The sequence below is a fragment of the Salmo salar genome, chromosome ssa18 (assembly GCF_905237065.1).
Source record: "Salmo salar chromosome ssa18, Ssal_v3.1, whole genome shotgun sequence".
NCBI classification, from domain to species: domain Eukaryota; kingdom Metazoa; phylum Chordata; class Actinopteri; order Salmoniformes; family Salmonidae; genus Salmo; species Salmo salar.
The window spans coordinates 54,919,675-54,947,145 of NC_059459.1; the positions used below are offsets into that span (position 1 = coordinate 54,919,675).

General features: G+C 44.2%; 1 protein-coding gene across 7 annotated transcripts in view; it reads left to right on the top strand.

The window, feature by feature from the left end:
* The window catches only part of LOC106577493 (VPS10 domain-containing receptor SorCS2), a 349,001-nt gene that overhangs the window by 298,550 nt on the left and 22,980 nt on the right, over nt 1-27,471 (top strand). For all 7 annotated transcript variants that reach the window (XM_014155530.2, XM_014155527.2, XM_014155529.2 and 4 more), the window contains exons 6-14: nt 1,127-1,191; nt 5,100-5,218; nt 7,830-7,919; nt 11,482-11,661; nt 13,153-13,299; nt 18,890-18,992; nt 22,887-22,963; nt 23,664-23,755; nt 26,297-26,404. In XM_014155530.2, the coding sequence (XP_014011005.1) occupies nt 1,127-1,191; nt 5,100-5,218; nt 7,830-7,919; nt 11,482-11,661; nt 13,153-13,299; nt 18,890-18,992; nt 22,887-22,963; nt 23,664-23,755; nt 26,297-26,404 (981 nt within the window). The remainder of the gene's footprint in view (nt 1-1,126; nt 1,192-5,099; nt 5,219-7,829; nt 7,920-11,481; nt 11,662-13,152; nt 13,300-18,889; nt 18,993-22,886; nt 22,964-23,663; nt 23,756-26,296; nt 26,405-27,471) is intronic.

The following is a 27,471-nucleotide window of genomic DNA, read 5'->3' on the forward strand; positions in this document are numbered from 1 at the left end:
ATCAAAAGATTACGTACCATATACGTAATCCAAGCACCACATTTGTATCCCTAACCACTGACTACTAATAAAATATAACCACATATACTTTGCTTTGGCCAGTGTCTCCCCAAACAGTATAATAGCGAGCATGTAATGAGACGTAAAATACTAACAGAGACACAGAAGTGATACGCCTAGGGAGTTTTTCCTAGTCAAGTCATATGGTCAAGCAAAACATTTCTCTCTTCCTAGAACACATTAGGACCAGGAGTTTTTTCTGACCACATGATCTGACCAAGGAAAACTCTTGGCCCTGAAAAATCCTCTCAAAGCATCCACGCTTTCCGAATTGCCAGAATTAGCTAATTGTTTGGGCTGGAATAGCTTTATCCTCACTGCGTGGCCTACTGCTCCTAAAAGAGCGGAAGAGAAGAGTGGTCTGGGATCCTTATAAATCAGGAACACTTTAAAGAGCTAGTCAGCCTCTATCTGGCAGGGTGGTCCGTCTGACGAGATGGACGCCAGACACTAGTGCTTTGTACCACTCTGTTTCTCTACACGTTCAGAGTTGGGTTTAGAGGTATTTCAACTATTTATCTTGTGTAAAGCATTGCTGGCTAGTGGCTATCCCATGAAATAGAACAGATGTGAATTGGTTATGGGTGGTGAAATGGTGGCTCGTATGCTGCTTGAGGCCAAGAGCAGACAGGAAACACAACTCAGAGAATGACACAGTATGTGAGTAGAATACGGACGTAAGGAAAAAGTGAAATAGAATGCAACTTTTTTCAGAAGGAGTTTTGTTCACTGTATTTCTCCCTTCCTCCTTTCCTCTTCCCTACCCCCTTCATTCTCTCCCACTCTTCCCCAGCTTGCTAATTGCTCATAAAGCCTCTTTATAGGGAGCATAATGGAGGTTTTATATCTCACCTATATCTTTATAGAACTGGGGAGATTTCACAGACTTCCCTGCCGACTTCTAATCAGATTCACTTTACTGGAGGACAGAGAGAAAGTGACGAAAGGAAGGGGGGTGGGGGCAGAGAGAGAGAGAGAGAGAGGAAGCAAAGGAGGTTAAGTGCACGACAAGTTTGGTTGTGTTTTTCCCAACTGCCAACTTCAATACTAACCTCCTCTTTTTCAGGTCTGTGGCTGGTGTAGATGTGGACCCTGACTTGGTGCATATGGAGATGCAGGACACAAGTGGAGGTATGATGCTCTTCTTTCAGTGTGCATGCATGTATGTATGGCTTATGTGAACTACATCTTTGCCCTCTTTCTCACCGACAAAATAAGATTCTTCTAGAATCCCCTAACCACACATTGCTACGCTTAACTACCCATCTCTCATGCTATTCCTCTCCCTTGAAGACAAGTCTGTCTGTTCAACGCTCTCGACTCCTCATTCAACTCCCACATGCACCAGGATTATCATATCATTATATGATATTATCATTATATTATATTACCATGAATTATCATATCATCAGCCAGCCAGGTTAGCTCTGTACGACCCACCAAGGGGAATAGGTGTGTATTGTGTGGGGGGTGGGGATGGTTGTGTGTGTGTGTGTGTGTGTGTGTGTGTGTGTGTGTGTGTGTGTGTGTGTGTGTGTGTGTGTGTGTGTGTGTGTGTGTGTGTGTGTGTGTGTGTGTGCGCGTGAATGCTTGTGTGTGTGCTCGTGTGTACACATTTGTGTGTGTCTGCATGCCTATGTTAGAAAGTACAGTACCAGTCAAAATTTGGGACATAGGTACTTTCTTTATTTTTACTATTTGTTTTCTACATTGTATAATAGTAGTGAAAACATGAAAACTATGAAATTACATATGGAATCATGTAGTAACCAAAAAAGTGTCAAATGAATCAAAATATGTTATATATTTGAGATTCTTCAAAGAATGCTTTTCCAACAGTCTTGAAGGAGTTCCCACATATGCTGAGCACTTGTTGGCTGCTTTTCCTTCACTCTGGGTCCAACTCATGACAACTCATCCCATGATTGTGGAAGCCAGGTCATCTGATGCATCACTCTTCTTCTTGGTCAAATTGCCCTTACAAAGCCTGGAGGTGTGTTGGGTCATTGTCCTGTTGAAAAACAAATGATAGTCCTACTAAGCACAAACCAGATTGGATGGTGTATTGCTGCAGAATCCTGTGCTAGCCATGCTGGTTAAGTGTGCCTTGAATTCTAAATAAATCACAGACAGTGTCACCAGCACAGCACCCCCACACCATCACACCTCCTCCTCCATGCTTCACGGTGGGAACCACACATGCGGAGATCATCCGTTCACCTACTCTGCGTCTCACAAAGACACACCGGTTGGAACCATCAGGACAGATTTCCACCAGTCTAATGTCCATTGCTCAAGTTTCTTGGCCCAAGCAAGTCTCTTCTTCTTATTGGTGTCCTTTAGTAGTGGTTTCTTTGCAGCAATTTGACCATGAAGGCCTGATTCACGCAGTCTCCTCTGAACAGTTGATGTTGAGATGTGTCTGTTACTTGAACTCTGTGAAGCATTTATTTGGGCTGCAATCTGGGGTGCAGTTAACTCCAATTAATTTATACTCTGCAGCAGAGGTAACTCTGGGTCTTCCTTTCCTGTAGCGGTCCTCATGAGAGCCAGTTTCATCATAGCGCTTGATGGTTTTTACGACTGCACTTGAAGAAACTTTCAAAGTTCTTGAAATGTTCTGGATTGACTGACCTTCATATCATAAAGTAATGATGGCCTGTCATTTAAGCTGTTCTTGCCATAAAATGGACTTGGTCTTTTACCAAATAGGGCTATCTTCTGTATACCACCACTACCTTGTCACAACACAACTGATTGGCTCAAAAGCATTAAGAAGGAAAGATATTCGACAAATGAACTTTTAACAAGGCACACCTGTTATTTGAAATGGATTCCAGGTGATTACATCATGAAGCTGGTTGAGAGAATGCAAGAGTGTGCAAAGCTGTCATCAAGGCAAAGGGTGGCTACTTTGAAGAATCTAATATATAAAATATATTTGTTTAACACTTTTTTGGTTACTACATGATTCCATATGTGTTATTTCATAGTGTTGATGTCTTCATTATTATTCTACAATGTAGAATATAGTCAAATTAAAGAAAAACCCTTGAATGAGTGGGTGTGTTCAAACTTTTGACTGGTACTGCATGTGTGTTTGCGTTGGAATGTGTTCGGTACACTTTCACAACCCACAATCCCACAGTGTAGACCAGGAGAAGTATAGAGTCTGAGACTCGAAGGCACAAAAAGAAGGAGAGGAAGGACAAATGAAGGAGAGGACATGTTAATAATACCTTGTTTACTTATCACAGTTTTCCTGATGGAAATTAAGTCACCAAAGTGTCATACTTAATATAGTGTCATCATCCTCCCCCAGAAAGTGAGAAACAACTCCCAAATCACATATGTGTGTCTATACTTTCTCATTGGGTACCGGACATGCAGCTTAGAGTGTGAAACCTGTCATCCTGAACAAGCTCGGCCGTGTTTTTTCAGAGAACCAGAGAGTCTGTCTGTCTGGGCCAGCTGCCCAGGCAGGAGAGCTCTTTCCTGGGCTAGGCAGGGCCACATGGTTCCCATCTCCCACACCCTCCCCCGCCTCTCTATCGTATGGCAGCTCATACATCCAGACGGATGGGTTAGAGGGGCCCATGCGACCAGGCATGCCAGGCCAAGCTGTTCCCCCTGCGCCACCCTGTCACCCTGGGTCCTGTCAAGGTTAAACGATGGCAGGTAGCAGGGGGGATGGAGGGTGGCCTGGTCACATAGTGGAGCTGAACCTCAGGGAGAGGCCTAGTTCTAACATAAATCGTGGGACTTGTGTAGGGTCTGTGCCCGGGGATGGTGGGTGATGAGGGGGGTAGATGGGTGGAGGGGGTACAGGTGATGGGTTGATGGATGAAGCAGGCTCGCGGGGAGACTGGCAGGGTCTGTGTGTGTCATTAGGGAGATTGATGTGGGGAGCGTTGCGGGTGCTAATGGAAACACATGGACATCCTTTTGTCTTGTCACACACCCAGATATATATAGCAGCACACTGAACAAGTGCACATAGACTCACATAAGCATGTTGGAAAAAAAACTCGAAGTAACCTCCTCTTCTCTAACTATCACGTAATCTTTCACACCGTCTTTCAAACTGTACACATAATTCATGTTGGAAACCGTGGTGGTCTTGGATGTTTTGAAGAGATGACTGTATGCCCAAAACGCCTGCTCTTTTCCTGCATTCTTCCCTTTAGTCTTTTCTTTCCGGAAGTTTCTCTTTCCAACTGCTACATTGTTTCATGATACATGGTTTTCAGTTGTTTTGCATTATTTCCTTATTATTTCCTCCTCAGTCGGTCAGGCAGCGAGAGTGTAGCAGGTCTGTGAGCAGTGTGAATAAGTGTACGTGTCACAAGCTGGAATTGAATGCTTAACCAATCTAATTGCCTTTTAATGAGTTCTCCCCGTATGCTGTTTTGATTAAACGTCTGAGCATTTCGGTACATTCTCGGCCAGCCAGAATAAAACAAAAGTTAAGCAATGATAAACAACAAAAGAAAGAAAGAAAGAGAGAGAACTTAAGACATCCCCCCCCTAAGATAGAAGTTTGTTCTGTGGTGTTTTGGACTGTTTGCATTTTCTTACAACGCTAGCTTGTCACTTCCATCTGACTTGTGAGGCAGAAAGCTGATGGATTTTCAGCAGTCTTGCCACTACTGACTGCTGTTGCTGATGCAGCTGCTGCTATGTGAAATTCTATACGCTTTAGCGTAGCGACAGAAGCTAAGCCAATCCTCTCTGCCTTTCTGTCGGAGGCTAGGCCTAATCCCCTTGCCATTTTGACTGGAGAAAAGTAAGGCGCCTAGTGAAGATCTGCCGTATCTAATACAGCTCAGCACTCAAAACACTCCCTGTCTACCTGATAACTTTCAATATATCTGTCTCTCCTTTTCTTACAGTCTGTCCGGTCTCTCTCACTGTCCCTCTCTCTCGCACGCATACACGCACGTACGCACACATGCACACTAAATCTGACCACACTAAAACTTTATCAACATTGTTTATCCCTCTAAAAGTTTCACTTTTTCTTATTTTTCTCTCCCCAGGGTACCTGTACGTAACCTGTCTGATCCAGAACTGCTCAGACAAGATGGTGACGGCTCAGTTCCTGGGGAAGATCGACCACAACTCTCTCTCAGTCCAAGACGACTACATCTTTGTCAAGGTAAAGAGACATTTACAAAACCCTTTGTTGTCGTGATATGTCTTCATAATTGTTTGGTTATAATGTGCCACAATGGTATCCCTTTCTTAATCTACTCTCTTTGGCATTCAGATAGGAAGGAACAGTTGCTTGTTAGGACATTGCACATCATATGATGGAGATCCCATAGTGTGGTAGCTACAGCCACCAGCTTATTCTGTGATGAGAGAGAGAGGGAGTGAGGGAGGGAGAGAGGGAGGGAGGGAGGGAGGGAGGGAGAGGGAGAGAGAGAGAGAGAGAGCACATTTACAAATAAGGTTTAAAGAAATGTTACTCAATCTGAATATTGTGTGTGAGAGAAATGGAGAGAGAGACAGAGAGAGAGAGACAGACAGAGAGAGACAGACAGAGGGAGGGAGGGAGCATTTAAAAATCTCATTACATGTGGAGGCCCGTGCAGGGTCAGTAGCAACAAAAGATTGGACTGTTATCCCCAGGGATTATCCCTGGAGCATTACTAACTACTACTACTAGGCTGCTGGGAGGGATGTGTGTTAGGGGGACAGTCATTCCTCAAAACACGCTCGTACACACACACACACACACACACACACACACACACACACACACACACACACACACACACACACACACACTGAGACACATACTTAAAGAGACACACTGAAACACACAGAGAGACACACGCTGGTGTGTGTGCCCAAAGAGCTCTATTTTCATATCATCCAACAAATGTAAAAGCCTGCAGTTTGCTAAATGCCATTGGCTCTTGGATTGGAACCTGTGCTATGGTCAGATAACATGAAATTAAAGCTCTTTGGCCTTATACACCAGTGTTGGCTTTGCCATCAAAATAAGGATACATAAGCAAAAAAGAACCCCATACCTACTGGGGCCCTTGTTAAGGTCAACGGCATCAGGAACGTGACCCAGTACCAGGACATTTTAGCCAAAAACCTCTGCCAGGAAGCTGAAACTTGGCCGCAAAGGGGATCTTCCAGCAAGACAATATCCTATAAGCACACATCAAAATCCACAAGGAAATGGTTAACAAAAACAAAGTTTTGCAATGGCCATCTCAGTCTCCAGACTTGAACCCCATCGGATATGTGGTTTGAATAGAAAAGGGCAGTCCAGCGCAGATGAAGGATATTGAGGATCTGGAAAGTTTCTGTATGGAGGAATTGTCGAAGATCCCCCCCCCCCCAATGTGTTCTCCAATCTCATAAAACTTTTTTTTAAAAGGCTCAGTGCTGTTATCCTTGCAAGTTGAGATATTGAAATGTATTGAAATAATAATAGTTTTTACCCTTATCTTTTTGAGAGAAAAAAAAGCTTACTTGTTAAACAAAATCTCTTTCTCCGAGCAATTGTATTCGTATAAAATAATGTAATTTTCTGAGTGTTTTGAGAATACAATATAGCTGAGTATTTGTATTGTTTATTTTATACAGTCTGTTTTGTTTCCAGAGCGACTTACAGGAGCAATTTGGGTTAAGTGCCTTGCTCAAGGGTACCAATAATTTTGGACCTGACTATATACTGTACACATGCAAATAAGCACACGCAGACACTGTTCAAATGCCCAGAAGCGCACACACTGAGACACACGTGTAGTAACCAGCTCAGAAGCGCCCACACATGCACTAGTGAAATGACAGATGCTCATGCCAGTGGTATGCTTGTGCCCGTGGGGTGGGTGGGTATCAGATGCTGAGCTGTATGGAAATGCAGACTCAGACAAACAGTGAGAGAGAGCGCCAGTGTTAACATTGGCACATACACCTACTAGCTTAACATCCACAGAAAAACATTCCAGCTTAACTTCCACATCGCTGGCCTGAATAAGCTGGTCTTCAGCTTAGCTCAGCAGATATTGTTCGAAGTTTGGTCATCTTGCATCTACTTTCCACCAGTGAGATCAGGGCCCCGTATTCACAAAGCTCCTCAAGGTAAGAGTGCTGTTCTAGGATCTGGCCACCCCTGTCTGGTTCATTATTATCTAAAAGGAAAAACTGATCCTAAATCACTACTTCCTACTTACCACAAACAGCCAAGCAGACGGTATTGAGCTGACACCACTGATCTCTCACAGTGCTAACAAACGTTCACACTTCCCCCATACTGTAAAATATGATGTCGATGGGCTTTTTTAACCGGGTCAGCACTCATCTTCTCTGATTGGATGATTCCACCTCAGCATGAGACAGCACAACTTCATCATTACCCAGAAGCCTCCTGCTGGGATTTGCATACTCTCTGTCTCTCGTTCTCGCTCCTTCTCTCCCTCTCCCTCCCTCTCTTCCTCTCTCTCTCTCTCTCTCTCTCTCTCTCCCTCTGCTGAGGTACTGTATTTCTGCTGAGCTCATCTCTCTCTTCAGGGAATAACAGATGGTGCACCTGTGGTGGTTAGGTTACTGGTGTGCACCTTTTCTCTCACCTTGTTTCTATTTCTTTCTCTCCATCTGTCGCTCTCTGTTTCTCTCTGTCTCCTATTGTCTCTTTCGCAGGTGAGCTGTAGAGTAGATCAGTCATAATGACCGTGGTGTGAGAGACATGGAGTTAGCCATTGACATGGTGTGTTTTTCTCTCTCCCTCTCTGTCTGTTACCTAGGTGACCACAGGAAACCGCACCAAGCACTACGTTTCATACCGACGGAATGAGTTTGTCCAGATGAGGTTCCCTAAATACGCCCTACCAAAGGTACAGTGCATGAAATGGAACTGACCCCAACCGTACACAATAGAAATGACATACTGTTCCCTTCATGTCAAGGTACAGTACCTTGAAATGGAACTGACCCCAACCTTGCACAATACAAGTGAAATATTCCCAATACGGTGCAATACAGACTGAGGGGCATACCGTATCTTCAAAGCAGATAGGAACCTCTGCTGTCAGTGTATGTGGCTCAGTAGACGGTGTTAGCCTGGCACTGGCTGAGTGTTATTGAACACTATTGATTGGAGAGCAGACTCTTCTGCTTTCTAGCTCACTAGAGAGAAAAAGCAATAGTCAACGTCATTTACACTCACCCACACGCATACAAGATACCACACACACTCTAGGGACAGTGTATGGAAAATAGCACAAACTACACACGTGTGCACGCTAAGCGCGCACACACACCACACAACACAACACACAGACACACACACTAGGGATAGAGTGTGCATGGAATGACTTAGATTCTACCTCCATACCACTTTGAGGGTCTTGTGTTTGATTGCTCAGGCCCTTTGCGCTCTTTAAGGAAGGGGAAACACACACACACACACACCACTCCTTCCTGCTTACCACAGCGTTTGACCGATCATTGAAGCAGGGCTTGTCTTAATAAGTACTGTATCATCCTAAGGGGATGAGAGAGAGCATGGGAAGCGGATCACTTTGATTAGGTGTCGGGGAGGCCATGGAGAGGTCTGCTGAGTCAAGTCATGATTTTCTACCGCCCCAGTTTTCCTTTCTCACTACATATTTCCTCTTAGCAGCTGATTGAGCAGATAGGCCACTCGTTCAAGTATGGAGCTTTTAGGTAAGAGAGTGCAGGATGAAGAGGATAGAGAGACTGGGAGGTGAAAGAGATGAAGTAAGCAAGTGTGTGTGTGGGGGGGCTTGTAATACATGTGTAGAGAGAGAGAGAGAGAGAGAGAGAGAGAGAGAGAGAGAGAGAGAGAGAGAGAGAGAGAGAGAGAGAGAGAGAGAGAGAGAGAGAGAGAGAGAGAGAGAGAGAGAGAGAGAGAGAGAGAGAGAGAGAGAGAGAGAGAGAGAGAGAGAGAGAGAGAGAGAGAGAGAGAGAGACTAGCTGTGGTTGCTGAGCTTCTTGTTTTCCACTGTGAATTATTGAGGAGCTTTTGAAAAATGCAAAACCAATCTGAGAGTGAAGTTGGGCCTCCTGAATTTATGGAGTTGTTAACAGCCTCTGTCTACCCTGTTTGTTTGTTAGTCTGAAGAGCTGCTAGACTGTGAAATCGTAGGCGATAGTCATCTCTTTCTCTTCCAGTCTCTGTTTCTCTTTCTTTCTCTCTCACTCCCTCTGTCTCTCATGCACACTTTATCTCTTCTCCCTCTCCCTCTTTTTTCTCCTTCTCTATCAACACCATCTCCAGCTCTGTATCTCTCTCACTTCTTGCTCTCTCAATATATTCCCCTCCTTTTTTCTCTTTTTATGTGTCTATAGTAACAACCTTTGTGGTGAGCCCTTTCTCTTCCAGTCTCTGTTTCTCTCTTTCCCTCACTTCCACTCTCGTGTCTTTCTCTCTCCTCACACTCTATGATGTTCTCCTCCTTTTTTGTCTTTTCACCCGTCTCCATACTGACACGCTTTGTGGCGACCCCAGGAAGCCTCTGTGAATGTGTCTTAAAGCCTGTCTCCATGGGAGTGAATGGGAGAATACTGTCTGTTGTCTCTCTCTTTAGAAAGTCTGCTATGCTATGCTGTCGGTTGCCTCACAAAGCCACATAGTGACAGGTGCAGCAGAGTCTTATTCTCCCACAGAGACACATCAGCCCGCATGCTAACCGTTTGAGAGCGTCGCTCCGTTCAGTTATGGCCTGTCACCAGTTGCGTAAGTCAAATAATAAGTGAAGATGACATCCTTTTCACTCTTCCTACTGTACGTAGGCAAATCGGTGTCCCCCGCTCCCCTTTGTGTGGATGATGCTAGCTATTTCCAAATCGATGGCATTATACAGGAAATATAGCACAGTAGGTTTCTGCAAAGTAATCCTTTGCTTTGGAGTAGGATTGCACACCTGAGCACATATACGTGCTACTTTCAGCTGTCTGACTTGAGCTGCTCATCCACAGCAAATCCACATAACTCCATAGAGGATTATTCACTGGGCTTGGAGCGGTGTAAAACAAGTGGGTGGATAGCTGCTGTGAATGTAGAAGTCTTCAGGACTTGAAGTTTACAGACTCCTCAATGCCAACTCCTCAGGCTAAATACTCTGCAGGAGAGATCTGTCAACACAGAGAGGTGGTTTGCATAGACTTAATCAATGCAGGAGAGGTGCATAAGGGAATAGTGAACACACACAAACGCACACACACCTACTCACACGTAGTCACATAAACAAATGCACATTTGAGTACTTTATCTAGATCCATATGGAGGTACAAAGGGCATATGGTTGGACAGTCACACATATGCGCGCACACACACACACACACACACACACACACACACACACACACACACACACCAGGTTGAGCTACCTTCACGTAGCACAAAGCGTTACAGAGCACAACCAGCACTCTATCCCTCTCTCCCACTCTCACCCTCTGTCTTTATCCCTCCATCCCTCTATCTCTCTTCCCCTCATCTACTTTACTATTGATGACTGAAATTCTGCCCAGTAGGCATCTTATGTGGTGGCTGAGTGTTCGCCTAATTTCACCATGACCCAGATTTGTTTTACCTCAAAGAAAAACATGCCAGCTATCGTTACCAGTGCTTCCACTTACAGTGCTAGATGAACAAAACCAGCAATACGTCCGCAGTCAAGGACTTTGTAGGGAAGTTGTGCACTAGTTCTATGCAGTAGCTTGCAGATTCATTGAACCAGAGTTCATTTGACTATTGTGGTGCAGACCCATAAATCAGCATTTAAGACATATTGGGCCAGTTTCCCGACCTAGCCCAGAATTTTAAAGCATGCTCAATGGAGAGTCCCAGTTGAAAGTGCTTTTTAGTCCACAACTAGGCTAAAGATGTGTCTAGAGTGTCAATGTGTGGCGGTTCTGGACTGCTCATCACCGCTCACTTCTCCTGAAGTTTGACGTTGCCTCTCCATCTCTATTGCCATGTTAATGTAATCAGAGTGTCTCACAGGGAATGCCAACTCAGGCTCTGGAGTCTGTACATCAGCCACTCTGTTTCTAACATCTGCATAAGAGTAGAAGCCCCCCGCAAGTTATGAGTGGAAAACCTGGGTTTTTGTGAACAGCCGAAAGTGTTCTTGTACTCCTGTTTGTTCTCCTGTCACCGTTGATACAATATGCACAACTTTCTTGATGTTTCTCTCTCTCTCTCTCTCTCTCTCTCTCTCTCTCTCTCTCTCTCTCTCTCTCTCTCTCTCTCTCTCAGTGATCTCTCCCTCTCTGTCTCTCTGTCACTCCATCTGTCTCTGTCTCTCGCTCTCTCCTTCCCTTTAGTTTATGAAAAGACTGACGGCAGATTGAAGTTGTTGACGTAACTCCTATTCTCCTTCCCTCTTCATACCACCTCCTCTCCCTCCCCCCATCAACCCCTCTCCCCAGGACGTCCACATAGTGAGTACGGATGAGAACCAGGTGTTCCTGGCTCTGCAGGAGTGGTACCAGACAGACACCTACAACCTGTACCAGTCGGACCCGCAGGGCGTCTACTACTCCATCGTGCTGGAGAACGTCCGCAGCACCAAGCAGCCTGAGGAGAGCGTCCTTATAGACATACTGGAGGTGAGTCATGTGGCGCTCCTCTGTGGCTCTGTTGGTAAGAGTGATTGCAATGCCAAAAATGAGCAATGCCAAGGTTGTGGGTTCGATTCCCGCTGCAAGGTCACATGATATACTAAAATTGATGTCCTCACTACTGCAAGTCATTTCGGATAGAAGTGTCTGCTAAATGGTATTGAGAGCAAGCACCCTGCCCCCTAGCTACAGGACAGTGTTATTACACCTTGACCAATGAGCGTGGTAGATGTATGGTATGTTTCCCTCAAAACCTTAACCTTGTGTGCTTAGGTGTGAGTTGTCACACACCTGCTTTGAGGCATTATAATTTTATTGACTCATCTTTCTGCAAAACAAACGTGTATGGCTCATTTCCGTAGCGTTGTTCCCACTCACTCAACATCCACCGTTGCTAGTCATTGCCAAGGTAACAGTGGGTAGGTGGTCTCACCTCCATGTCAGCGGAGAGCGGTGTCTGGAACGCCTGTGGCCTGGAGTGGGTCTTAAAATGGCACTGGATCCTGCGTGCCTTCTAGACAGACAGCTTACGTTAAAACACACAACGTGAATGTGTTAGAATGCCATGCATTCAGTAAGGAGGGTCCCACTATTTTTCCTGCCTCCCAAATTGGGTTTTGAAGCAGTTTTTCATTGTGTGATTGTTAGCAGTATACACACTCCTTTTGTTGTCAAAAATAAAAACACATGGGTGAGATATGTGTTTTCACTTTCCATATTTTATTCTTTTTTTTTGTTGGTTAAGCTATCATTCATTGGGTTTGTTTTGACAAGGTCTCCCGGCGGAGGGAAGTCAAACAGAGCGAGGGAAGAGTAAAGGAAGAGAGGAGGAAGTGTTAGAGGAGGAGAGGCAGTGGCCCGTGGAGCTAAGGGCCAGCACCGAAGAACTAATTTTCTCTCCTCCTTTCCTCTCCTCTCGCACCTGTAGCCCCGGGCCACACTGTCCATCACACAGAGAGAGAGAGATGGAGAAAGAGAGGTAAAAGAGACAGGGATAAAGCTGGAGGAAGACAGAGAGAAAGTTAAAGGGAGAGATGTAGGAGACAGAGGGAGAGAGAGAGAGAGAGAGAGAGAGTAAGAGAGGAGTAGAGAGTGTGTGGTGCGGGTACAGATGGAGACAGAGAAAGACAAGTCAGAGAGGTACACAGACAGATAAGAGTTTCGCAGATAGAATTGCAGAGAGAGATAGAGAAAGGTCGAAAGAGACATGTTGTTTAATTCCCTCTTCCCCTTACGCAGACTCTCTTGACAGGCCGCCGACTGACCCAGAATCCGCAGCAGTTACATTATAGATAGGTGTGTCTGGAGATGCCAGCTCTTCTGTGTGGTTCTGTCTCTAACTGTCTGATCTCTGAACACTCTTCTGTATCAATCCTGTGCTTTTAATAAATAGCTAGGACCCATACAAACTGATCCCAGATCAGTATTAAACCTTCCCATAATATCATAACTGAGACGTTTGTTGTAATTGGTTTCCAGGTCCGTGGGGTCAAAGGCGTCTTCCTTGCCAATCAGAAGGTGGATGGCAAAGTGACGACTCTCATCACCTATAACAAAGGCCGAGACTGGGAACCCCTTGCCCCGCCTACCACTGACATGAACGGCAAGCCGGTCACCTGCCAATCAGTAAGGAACCCATGCACTACCTACATACATTATACCAGACCTGCACTACCTATATACATTATACCAGACCTACACTACCTACATACATTATACCAGACCTGCACTACCTACATATATTATACCAGACCTGCACTACCTACATACATTATACCAGACCTGTACTACCTACATACATTATACCAGACCTGTACTACCTACATACATTATACCAGACCTGCACTACCTACATACATTATACCAGACCTGCACTACCTATATACATTATACCAGACCTACACTACCTACATACATTATACCAGACCTGCACTACCTACATATATTATACCAGACCTGCACTACCTACATACATTATACCAGACCTGTACTACCTACATACATTATACCAGACCTGTACTACCTACATACATTATACCAGACCTGCACTACCTACATACATTATACCAGACCTGCACTACCTACATATATTATACCAGACCTGCACTACCTACATACATTATACCAGACCTGCACTACCTACATACATTATACCAGACCTGCACTACCTACATACATTATACCAGACCTGTACTACCTACATACATTATACCAGACCTGCACTACCTACATACATTATACCAGACCTGCACTAAATATATACATTATACCAGACCTACACTACCTACATACATTATACCAGACCTGCACTACCTACATATATTATACCAGACCTGCACTACCTACATACATTATACCAGACCTGCACTACCTACATACATTATACCAGACCTGCACTACCTACATACATTATACCAGACCTGCACTACCTACATACATTATACCAGACCTGCACTACCTACATACATTATACCAGACCTGCACTACCTACATACATTATACCAGACCTACACTACCTACATACATTATACCAGACCTGCACTACCTACATACATTATACCAGACCTGCACTACCTACATACATTATACCAGACCTGCACTACCTACATACATTATACCAGACCTGCACTACCTACATATATTATACCAGACCTACACTACCTACATACATTATACCAGACCTGCACTACCTACATACATTATACCAGACCTGCACTACCTACATACATTATACCAGACCTACACTACCTACATACATTATACCAGACCTGCACTACCTACATACATTATACCAGACCTACACTACCTACATACATTATACCAGACCTGTACTACCTACATACATTATACCAGACCTGCACTACCTACATACATTATACCAGACCTGCACTACCTACATACATTATACCAGACCTGTACTACCTACATACATTATACCAGACCTACACTACCTACATACATTATACCAGACCTACACTACCTACATACATTATACCAGACCTGCACTACCTACATACATTATACCAGACCTGCACTACCTACATACATTATACCAGACCTGCACTACCTACATACATTATACCAGACCTGCACTACCTACATACATTATACCAGACCTGCACTACCTACATACATTATACCAGACCTGCACTACCTACATACATTATACCAGACCTGCACTACCTACATACATTATACCAGACCTGCACTACCTACATACATTATACCAGACCTGCACTACCTACATACATTATACCAGACCTGCACTACCTACATACATTATACCAGACCTGCACTACCTACATACATTATACCAGACCTGCACTACCTACATACATTATACCAGACCTGCACTACCTACATACATTATACCAGACCTGCACTACCTACATACATTATACCAGACCTGCACTACCTACATACATTATACCAGACCTGCACTACCTACATACATTATACCAGACCTACACTACCTACATACATTATACCAGACCTGCACTATCTACATACATTATACCAGATCTGCACTACCTACATACATTATACCAGACCTACACTACCTACATACATTATACCAGATCTGCACTACCTACATACATTATACCAGACCTGCACTACCTACATACATTATACCAGACCTACACTACCTACATACATTATACCAGACCTACACTACCTACATACATTTTATTCAGAGTGATTTACAGGAGCAATTAGGATTAAGTGCCTTGCTCAAAATCAGCAGATTTTGGTTACTGGTCCAGTGCTCTTAACTGCTAGACTACCTGCAACCTTCACCAATCCAGTCCATAGACCTACATATAAGGGATTACTTCTAGGATGGAAGGAAAGAAGGATGCAGTTTTGAAGCATTGGAACAGGCCATGGTCTTTCCAGGGCTTGATGTCCATTAGTCACAAGTCATACGAAGTACGCCTATAGCCATATAACACAGACAGAGAGCGAGAGCCCACTTTTCAAATTGAACCATCACTCAATCTGTGACAGAGTTCCACATAGACAGAGATATCATCTTCATGCGTTGGGAACAGGGAGTCATAAAGACAGGCACAAAGCCAGGGAATGAGACACTGACAGACTGACACACACACACAGAAGTGTCTGTTTCCCCATATCTCACCATAACGACCGCCTATAACACAAATCAGCCGTTTTAGAACACCCGTGTCTCAGGGCGACTACGACCCCCACAACACCGTCCTTGTTTAGCCACGCCCCACCCTGGCCGTTGCGGTGAAACCAGGTTACAGGTCCGACAGACAGCTTTATATCCCCTGACAACAACACTGACACCCCACGGTGTCGCCAACATGACACCAGTGGTGTAACGCGAACAATGCTACGACTATACCTTCATGACATGTCTCAGAGCACACCGGAAGAGTAATGGCCATTGAACAGAAGGATGGCGGTTTTTAAATGACTGTTAAAACAATCCATGTACCTTAGATTAATGTCCGTAATCTTTGTTTAATCTACTGCCTAATAGCGCAGCAAAGTCCTTGTAAATTGCTTCTTTTTTTTCCCGTAAGTGATTTACTGTTTAGCGTTGCAAGGGCCAGATACAAGCGATTTGACTCAGTGCAGGTGCAACGTGATACCATCTGTACTGGAGCTAGGCTAGCCAGGGCAGCTAATGTTTTACTGTCATAGGAAGAGTGTAGGCTTAATGAGAGAGAGAGCGAGAGAGAGAGAGAGAGAGAGAGACCCACCTTTAAAATGGGCAGTCTTAGTCTTTGTTAGTTTAACTTTAAAAACTGCCCTAACGGCATTATCGTTATAGTGCCATGAGAGTTTTCAAATTCCTTGACGGCTCGTGAAGGAAGCATGAAAGGTAGCTTTGAAAGATGGTTCTTGTTGACGGGCCTGCACGGTCCTTTAGGGAGGCACTTAACCCCGTGTGTACAGCCAGAGTCATAGCAACAGGGTTAACGAGGAGAGACGGCATCACGCTAACATACAGGGCCATCTTATGCATGAGTCATGAATAAATAACAACACTGAGAGGAGAGGAAGACTGGAGGAAGAGCGGAAAGTGGAGAGAAAAGTTACGCTTAAGATTCATACACAAAGAGTGGTGTGAGTCACATGTAAAAACACTAAACACATACACTTTGTCCCCTCAGTCACTCTCCACTCAGATGGATGTCAACACACACACTTGCATGTCACGAACACACACACACATAATGTACACCCCCACCCGCGCACACCACGTAACACAGTCCTTGACCAATATACAGTACCAGTCAAAAGTTTGGACACACCTACTCATTCAAGGGTTTTTCTTTATTTTTGCTATTTTCTACATTGTAGAATAATAGTGAAGACATCAGAACTATGAAATAACACATATGGAATCATGTAGTAACCCAAAAAATATATTTTAGATATTAGATTCTTCAAAGTAGCCACCCTTTGCCTTGATGACAGCATTGCACATGCTTGGCATTCTCTCAACCAGGTTCATGAGGTAGTCACCTGGAATGCATTTCAATTAACAGGTGTGCCTTGTTAAAAGTTCATTTGTGGAATTGATTTCCTTTTTAATGCAATCAGTTGTGTTGTGACATGGTTGAGGTGGTATACAGAAGATGGCCCTATTTGGTAAAAGACCATGTCCATATTATGGCAAGAACAGCTCAAATAGGCAAAGAGAAACAACAGTCCATCATTACTTGAAGACAGGAAGGTCAGTCAATCCGGTAAATGTTAGGAACTTTGAAAGTTTCTTCAAGGGCAGTTGCAAAAACCATCAAGCTCTATGATGAAACTGGCTCTCATGAGGACCGCCACAGGAAAGGAAGACCCAGAGTTAATTCTCCTGCAGAGGATAAGTTCATTAAAGTTACCAAATAATTGCAGCCCAAATAAATGCTTCACAGAGTTCAAGTAACAGACACATCTCAACATCAACTGTTCAAAGGAGACTGCATGAATCAGGCCTCCTTCATGGTCGAATTGCTGCAAAGAAATCACTACTAAAGGACACCAATAAGAAGAAGAGACTTGCTTGGGCCAAGAAACACGAGCAATGGCCATTAAACCCGTGGAAATCTGTCCTTTGGTCTGATTAATCCAAATTTGAGATTTCTGGTTCCAACCACAGTGTCTTTGTAAGATGCAGAGTAGGTGAACGGATGATCTCTGCATGTGTGGTTTCCACCATGAAGCATGGAGGAGGACAGGTGATGGTTTGGGGGTGCTTTGCTGATGACACTGTCTGTGATCTATTAGAATTCAAGGCACAATTAACCAGCATGGCTACTACAGCATTCTGCAGTGATACGCCATCCAATCTGGTTTGGGCTTAGTGGGACTATCATTTGTTTTTCAACAGCACAATGACCAAAAACACACCTCCAGGCTGTGTAAGGGCTATTTGACCAAGGAGAGTGATGGAGTGCTGCATCAGATGACCTGGCCTCCACAATCACCTGACCTCAAACCAATTGAGATGGTTTGGGATGAGTTGGACCGGAAGAGTGAAGTCAAAGCAGCCAACAAGTGCTCAGCATATGTGGGAACTCCTTCAAGACTGATGGAAAAGCATTCCTCATGAAGCTGGTTGAGAGAATGCCAAGAGTGGGCAAAGCTGTCATCAAGGCAAAGGGTGGCTACTTTGAAAAATCAAAAATTTATTTTGATTTGTTTAAAAAAAAAAGTTACTTCTGTGTTATTTCATAGTTTTGATGTCTTCACTATTATTCTACAATATAGAAACTAGTAAAAAATAAAGAAAACACCTTCAATGAGTAGTTGTGTCCAAACTTTTGACTGGTACTGTATGTCAAAAAAGTCCCTTAATGTATTATAATGTTCCTACTCCTTAAATGTCCCGATACAAATTCACTCAGCCCACAGAATGTCACTCCACCCGTCAGAAACTCTTTGGTTTAGCCTCCCTTGGGGATTTGGTTTGCTTAACAAACATTACAGGAACTGCTGCGACTCTGAGGATTAGCCTAATGTGCTGCGGTGTTGAGCAAAGTGATATGGGAGGGAGAGCGAGGGAGCAGGAGAGAGAGCGAGGGAGCGGGAGAGAGAGAGATAGGGAGAGATCTGGGATGATATAGCTGGGTTACACACATGGCCACCTAAACAGTAATAAACTCCAACAGACATACAGGACCCACAGTTCCCAAAACATACTATCCTTTAATTTCCCATAAACTCTCTCTGTCCTGTCTTCTAGCCTGACTGTCACCTCCACCTCCACCTGCGCTGGGCTGACAACCCTTACGTATCAGGGACCGTCCACACCAAAGACTCCGCCCCCGGACTCATCATGGGTGCAGGTGAGTAACCATGACAACCTCCACCCAGTTACATCATTACTGCAGTGGCCATGGCTACTACTGTACATTAGTATGACCAGTCATCCTGGTTGTTTAGCTTTACTTATTATTATCTGTATGTGACACTGTAATAGCTTCTGTCTAGGGTCACTAACACTAGGACCCCCTCACAGTTTGCTAGTGAACAGGCTTTGGTTAGGCCTTTTAGCCTAAGTAAGGTTTAGCCTACTTGTTCTAGTGTGGGATTACAGCCCCATTATAGGAAGGCAGTTTCTGAGCCTGTTGTTTTGATGGCTCTATGTGTTGTAGTACAATGGAGCCCTCAGGCAGATAGTGGGGCTCGTAACAAGGCTGGACATAATGCATGCTTACATCAGGCAGACACAGTGAGGGAGAACTAGTCGTGGAGCTATGTGTGTGTTCCGCAGTTCATCAAGCGCACTATCCACCAAAACCTTCCCGGAGTGCTCTATTTTTGACAAACCCACAGTATCTGGATTTAAAACATCCCACGCCTCTAGACAACCTGGATTTACCCCAGAAAGGCAGTGGGTTAGAGGAATGGAAGATACAGTGCCAAAGTACTTCAACCCCAGAGAAGAGTTTACTCAGTCATTGCTGCTTTTATTTATTGAATATTTGGCATTTCTGTGCGGGCACCCCTGGAGGAGAGCTAAAATAGGGGTCCGTAGTGAAGGGGATAAGTGGGCTGCCTCATCTCCTGAGTGAGTACGAGCTGCCTCGCCATCCCTTACCATCCCCCTCCTCTCTTCCCTTATTCCCACTGTTAAGAACGAGAGGAAAATTACCCTCCATCTGAAATGATTTGTCGGTGCAGGAGGCTTTGATCCAACAGATCGCCCCCTCCTCCCTAATTTTTACTCCTTCACTCTCTTTTTTAACAAAATGAGACAGTTGGAAGAGCATTTTCTTTCTCGACCTTGTGTTCAAAGGGAGAGCATTAATAGCCTGGAGATCCCTGTACTCTTACAAAAAAAAGGGTTCCAAAAGAGTTCTTTGGCTGTCCCCATAAGATAACCCTTTTTTGGTTCCAGGTAGAAAAGGGTTTAACCTGGAACCAAAAGGGTTCTACCTGGAACTAATAAGGTTTCTTCAAAGAGTTCTCCTATGGGGACAGCCAATGAACCCTTTTAGGTTTTAGAAATCACCTTTTTTTATACGTTTGTAGTGCTGTAACTAGGGCTGTTACGTGACCGTATTACCGCCACACCGACGGTCACGAGTCATGATGGCAGTCAAATTCCATGTGACCACTTAGTCATGGTAATTGGGCCTACCTGGTACTCCACACTCTATTGTCCCTCTAATCACTCTGACATCAACACTTCATGAGAGCCCATGAGCTCATGTTGCGCAACATTTCTATAGGCTATGCAATTGTGTGAGAAAACAGAGTGATGGCCTCTATTAAAAAGAGGAGGATCCCATCAGCTTTCTATAGACTAGGCCTACTATATTTATTTCTCAACCTTCCTAATATTAAGCACATTGCTTCTCTTTAAAACAGGAGTATAGCCTACCTGGCTGGCATGAAAATGAACCACGGGAAAAGCGTCCTCCATTCGCTATTTAAGTCCATAGATTACATTTTCTTCCTCTGCTCCTGTTTCGAGACAGGTGTATAATAATGGTCCAGTCTAAATCAAAATAAATTTCACACATATATTATTTATTATTTTTAAAGACAAGATTAGATCAAGAATAGTGTGATGGGTGAGAATATTAGCCTATCACTTGTGAATGATATATTGTCACTTGTGAATGATGACCAGCTTAAGGAAAACAGCGCATGCTTTTTTTGGTGACTTTTTCAAATCATAGTCGCACATATAGGTTTGTATCACAACTAAATTGGCCAAATAGCTTCTTAAAATGAAGCAGATTTTTCCGCTTTACAACGGGTGTAGAGCCTAACTGGCATACATACACAGCAATTTTCACCATAGAAATGCGCCTTTATAATAAAAGCATTACATGCATAATTGCATTTGTGGTCATTTTTGAGAATGGTGTTTCCTGCTAATGGAGATTTGCGCTTATAGCCTACTGCCATAGTAGTTTATCTACATTTTAAGCTGTCGCATCCCACAACTGTCCCGGACTATGTTTGTTGCACAGAATATAATAAGTCAACTGTTGTACTATGGGGGTTAGTAGATTGACATAGGCTTGTGCTTTTGCTGTTTATTAGGCCTACTCATCTTGTTGGCTGCCGAAAAGTAAATGTGGACAGTTCTTCCAATATCTTCAATATGTGCCTCGGAATTGGATGAGGACGTGCGCAGTTGCGTCCCCGATGTGTCTGTCTTCACTTATAGCCTGTGAGAAAGACCCGATCACGTGACTGAGAGCCATGTGAGTGAGAGGTGCTTCGGCACGCAGCGGAGAGAAGGGAATTATAATTATTATATTCAGCCCAAGGGCACAACGGCCACTGGCCGCAAAAGGCATGGATTTTTTTAGGGGGATTATGTCCACACAAAGGGGATGCAGCCGGGAAATTCGAGGCATTATCAAGTGCGTCAGCCAACAAGATCTCTTATTCATTTTTGTAGGTATTTTCTTAAAACTGCATTGTTGATGTCACGGATCCCTCTGAAACTTTCATTGCGCACACCTGGCCCCTATTCCCAATGATTGTATTTGTATATAGGTGCCCTTTGGTTTCCATAGGGCAGTCGATTATTGTTACAATGTCCGTTGGTGCGTGTGAGTACCTGTGCTATGTGTTTTGGCTTTCGTGCATTGTGGATTGCGCAGATGATTGCAGGTCTCGTCCCGTGTGTTAATCATTGTGCCCATGTGTTATTTATTCAAGGTACTCCTCGCTCTTTTTGGGGGGGGTTCTACCCTGTGTTTTGTTACGTGTTTGTTTGGTCTTCGTCCCCATGCTTTTACACGGCACGCCGCAATTTGAGCTTAATAAAAACCCATATTACGCATTCCTGCGCCTGTCTCCCGAATCATTCATACCTACGTGACAGTTGGTTAAGGGCTTGTAAGTAAGCATTTCACTGTAAGGTCTACACCTGTTGTATTCAGCGCATATGACAAATACAATTTGATTTGATTTGTCAACTTGTGAATGAGAGACAAAGCAGAGCTCATGCCTTTCATGCAACATTTTTTCAAATCATCATTAGAATCGCATCATGCAGCCTTAGAATGTATTAAAAATCAAAACAGATAGCCCAGCACTTTTATCATAAATAAAGTTACATAAATAACTCTAAATGAAGCATATAGGAATACCTGTTTCTTTGTTAAGCGCTCAACACAAAATAGCCACATGTGCGCACTCCCTCAATCGTTTGGAGAAAATATAATTTCCATTCTATTCAGTTATGTTCAATTGTATTCTTCAAACTTTAAAATAATATAAAATAATGCCATGGAATTCTAAGCAAATCTTGTCTGCTAAATGAACTAGTGTAGCCCACAGCCATATGGCATAGCCAGATCAGGACCTAACATAAGGACAACTCCGAGTATGCTATTCTGTTCTTTTGAAATAGACTACATTTTCTTCATATGTTTCTTTAGACCTGTCTAAGATAAATCATGGATTTATTGGATGGTGTAGGCTATATTACATGGATTTATTCGACTTTTTAAAATGTAGATGTTCCAAAGGTCTGCATCAGTGGCTTGTAGGCTATGCGTGGAAGCCAGGAGATGCTAGATGTGTTTATGTTAATTAACGGTCAATTACCGCGTGACCAGCAGTTATTTGCTTGACAATCACCGGCTGACAAAATGTCATGACCGCCACAGCTCTAGCTGTGACATCCATGGCTGCTGCCTGCTCATTCAATTGACTATCTCTCTCTCTGTCTCTCTCGCTCTCTCTCTCTCTGTCTCTCTGTTTGTCAGGTAACCTGGGTTCCCAGCTGGTGGAGTATAAAGAAGAGATGTACATCACCTCTGACTGTGGGAAGACTTGGAGACAGGTGAGTCTCTGTCTCTCCCCACCTCCCTCCACACCTCTCTCACCACCGCCCTCCCCACCTCCCTCCCCGCTTCTCTCCTCACCTCCCTCCATACTTCCCTCCCCTCCTCCCTCCCCGCTTCTCTCCTCACCTCCCTCCATACTTCCCTCCCCACCTCCCTCCCCCACCTCTCTCCTCACCTCCCTCCATACTTCCCTCCCCACCTCCCTCCACACCCCTCTCACCACCGCCCTCCCCACCTCCCTCCCCGCTTCTCTCCCCACCTCCCTCCATACTTCCCTCCCCACCTCCCTCCCCCACCTCTCTCCCCACGTCCCTCCATACTTCCCTCCCTCCATACCTCCCTCCTCACCTCCCTCCCCACCTCTCTCACCACCTCCCTCCCCACCTCTCTCTCCACCTCCCTCCATACCTCCCTCACCATCTCCACCCCCACCTCTCACTCCACCTAAAAAAGGAGAAGATTCAGGGAGGAAATTCAATTCAAGGCGGAGGTTAACTTCCAACCTCCTGACAAAACCTATTATACAGTGTTCAGCTTTTTGAAGAAGTTTTATGACAACCTCTAATTTCCATGCTCTTCTTTTATGTGATGTATTAATGTACCGTAATCTAATTTATTTCTAGCGCTTATCGTCCTACTAACTTTTCACTCCCTGGTCTTTTCGACACTTCCTGTGATTGTCCTTCCTGTTTGCAGGTGTTTGAGGAAGAGCATCACATCCTGTACCTGGACCATGGAGGGGTCATTGTTGCCATCAAAGACACCTCCATCCCCCTCAAAATACTCAAGTAGGCTCATTTTACTGTCAAAATACTCTGTAACTCCAATACTCATGACACTCAATATACCAATACAGGAGCCACCAATGTGTCCATACAGTCCTATGACCGTTCATCTATGACCTTCAAAACACCTGACCAGGACTAGGTCTCTCCTGTGGATCATATCTATATCAATAGATTTTATCTCAATGAAGCTATAACCTTGATAAACGTTGAATGAAAAAGAAATGATAAAAAGCACTCAGTAATGAGAATCCTTATCACTGACCTTTATCAGCAGATGACCTTTGTCTCAACAGCCTCATCAGCATCAGAAAGGTCAACTTTATGCCCACTTCACCCTCTAAACCCCAAATCACTGCCTTGGGACTGGGCTGCAGTAGAAATCTTCAGGCAAGAGCGTGAGAGTGTTTTGAAAGGCGTTTGGGAGACATTGCCACAGTCAGTGTCTGTACTCTGTGTGCCCTTTATTTAAAGGTAAACTCTCTCTGAGAGAGAGAGAGAGAGAGAGAGAGAGAGAGAGAGAGAGAGAGAGAGAGAGAGAGAGAGAGAGAGAGAGAGAGAGAGAGAGAGAGAATGAATGAATCTGTGTTAGTCATGAGCCCTCCAACAGCCCTAAAAGACCCTTCAAACAAAAAGAGAACCCTCTTCAAACCCAGTCACTGACACGAGTCCAAAATCCATATCCTCAAAGGAGACGTTTTTCTCCCCCTCTCAGAAGGGCACTTGAATTTGAGAGTTCAAGAAGCAGGCCCTCTGGGTTTCCAACACCGCTACATATGTACTGTAGATCACAGAGATTCACTTTCTGTTAGGGGCCCCTTGGAAAGCAAAAGGCCCCAACTCAAGGATGACCCTTGCCAATATTCTGACTTCACTGCACATACTTGTTCAAATAATGTTAGATAATGCCTGGCTTTGAATAACATCAATAGCAGCGGGGTTGTTTGGGGTGATGTACTATCCCACCACTGCCATGTCGCTTTTAATCATATAAAAACATAACGTTCTCGGAGATGAGATGGCAAAAAAAGAAAAAAAATTGTCTTATACATAATAAGGTTCTGTGAATTTACAAGTAAATCCACACTTATTTTCATGCAGTCATGTTTTGTTTATACAGTGTGTGTATGAGGTATGGATTAAATGCAGATTGGTGCTAGGAAAGGCTGTAGTGTACATTAATTCATCACAAATACACAGTTATTAATGTTATTAATGCATTAGACTGCACCAAAGGTTTACGAAAATGTGCACTTAGGATAAGTTATTCTTTCAACATGCTCTTAGTGTTAGAGAGGAAGAGAGAGACAGAGTGATTGAGGGGGGAAAAAAGCCGGAGAAAGAGAAAGCAAAACTGAGACACACAACAACAAACCATTCCCCCTTGCTAATTCTCTCTGTATACAGTATTGGGATGTCTTTCTGGCTCTGATTCTCTCTGTATATATTGTCTAATCTCTGTCTCTCTAGAGTCTCTCTAGTTTTACTCCTGGCTTGTTAGCACAACAATTTGCATACCCTGCAGACATAGGTCTGCTACTCAATCCCACAGTGATTCCTTTCCAATACATAACCCTATTTATGTAAGTAACCCTGTTGATTCTGGGAGCCATATCCACAGGAGGTTAAGTTGAGTTAGAAGTTAGCTATCCGTACCCCTATCCTCTAATTTTAAAGTCCTTCCTTAAAGTAAACAGTAGCCTGTGGTTCTGGTGGCGTGTTTGAAGACAGACCCACGCAGAAACATCTTGGCAATGACATGCGGTCTAGATGTTGACTTGACAGGTCCTTAAATCAGGTCGCGGTTCAGTCACAGTTGGAGATTATCCTATCTCTCATGACATGTATGCAATGACAGCATTACATCCTCCTAGACAGAAGCCTTACTAATATGAAGGGTGTTTTTTCTGCCTCTTTCCAAGATGGCCATTCTAGGAAAGTCTGTAGAACTCTGTAGTTTATGAATGACAGCTTCCACCCTCATCATGGGCACAGACTACACCTCCTACTCAGATGCATGCATCAATCTGGACCTACCATCACTTCACACTCGCAGGGAAGTCTCTCAAGATTCTTCGCAAAAGATCACTTCTAAAAAATCCGATCTCTGGCTACTGGCATATGCTCCCTCCTCAACGATCGTCTGTGAGCATACACCAGACCCGCTCCTCAACTAAACTGGAACTGATCCACTGCAGGACTGAGCGTTTCCACTGCAGTGCCATCCCAGCCATGGTTCGCCTACTGAACAGCTCACGATGATCAGAATTTTTTGCCTATATCTGTTGTTTATTGTATTTTAGTTTGCATTGACATTATATTGAAAAGTAAGTCGTATACACAATTCAGCATATTGCTGCCATTTGTACAACGTTCTGCTGAAAAAAACTGTAAAAAAACAAAACATTATCTCTCTCTAGTTAGGAAGAGTACTACCAATAAGAAAGCTCATATGAATGCCTCTTCCAAGATGGCCGCCTGTTGAAAATAACCCATAGACTTCCATAGAGTTGTTGTAATTGTGTTAATGTTTATTCTCCTTAGGTTCAGTATCGATGAGGGAAGGACCTGGACCATCCACAACTTCACCAGCACCTCGGTTTTCGTTGATGGACTTCTGAGCGAACCGGGAGATGAGACACTGGTCATGACGTAAGTGTACCGTGGAATCTTCCAGAATCCTCAATGAAGCTGTACATTTTGGGAAGGGAATGATGAGCTTTGTAGTATGGTAATAGGCCCTATTTCAAGGGAACCTCTTCTCCAACGCTCTGCCATTGGTTCAATAGAACTCTCTCAACTTGTAACAAGTCATTGATTGGTTTCTTAACACTATTAATTCAACACTAAGGGGTCTGATTGGCTTGAGCCTATTATTCAGATGAGATGGCCAAGCAATGATTCACCCAGGAGAGTGAGAATTGATCCTGCAGTCTCAGTGACACCTCATGCTGCTTACCTCACAGTTCTACCCTGCTCTCCTGGCTCCTCTGTTCTCCAATAAGGGGCTTAGTAAGGAATATGGAGCAGCTGCCTCTTCAGCAGGGTTTTCTCATCTCCCCAATGCACTCTCCATTAGTTAAGGACACGGCCATTTCCCCTGTGATTTTCTGCTGCACTTCCTCTTAAGGGATTGATTAGCCTAGTGTTTTCTTCTGTACTTCTCACTTTTTATGTTGCTCTATACCTCACTCTCTCGCTCTCTCTCTCTCTCGTTCCCTAAACCCCTATCTCTCCCTCTCTCTCTCTACCTCTCTCTCTCTCTCCCTTCCACTCTCTCTCCATTTCTCTCCCTCTCTCCCTTAATCTAATCATCTTCAGTGAATTAGATGGAGTAATTGTAGAGGCACATCAAGTCAAAGTTTTGGCCCCAGTGGGGCGATAAGACCTGGGTTTCATTTGAGCAGAAATGCGGGTAGTGGATGGGGGTGTCGTGAGAGGACAGAATCATGAGCTAACAGGACAACAATTTTCTCCTGCGCCGAGTTGCGGCCATGGGTCTGATTCGGGTCGTCACGGAAGACCGACACACGCAGACACACACATGCACACACACGGACACACACCCCACACACACACGCCATCTGCCTCCTGTGAGATATGGCGAGGAGTGAGACAGGTAGAGGACAACTGATGGCCAACCACGATTGCCCTGGTGTATTTTCCAGCCCTGACTTCGATTTTTTTGATGGTGGAGGACTCTCGTCTCGTCTTTGAAC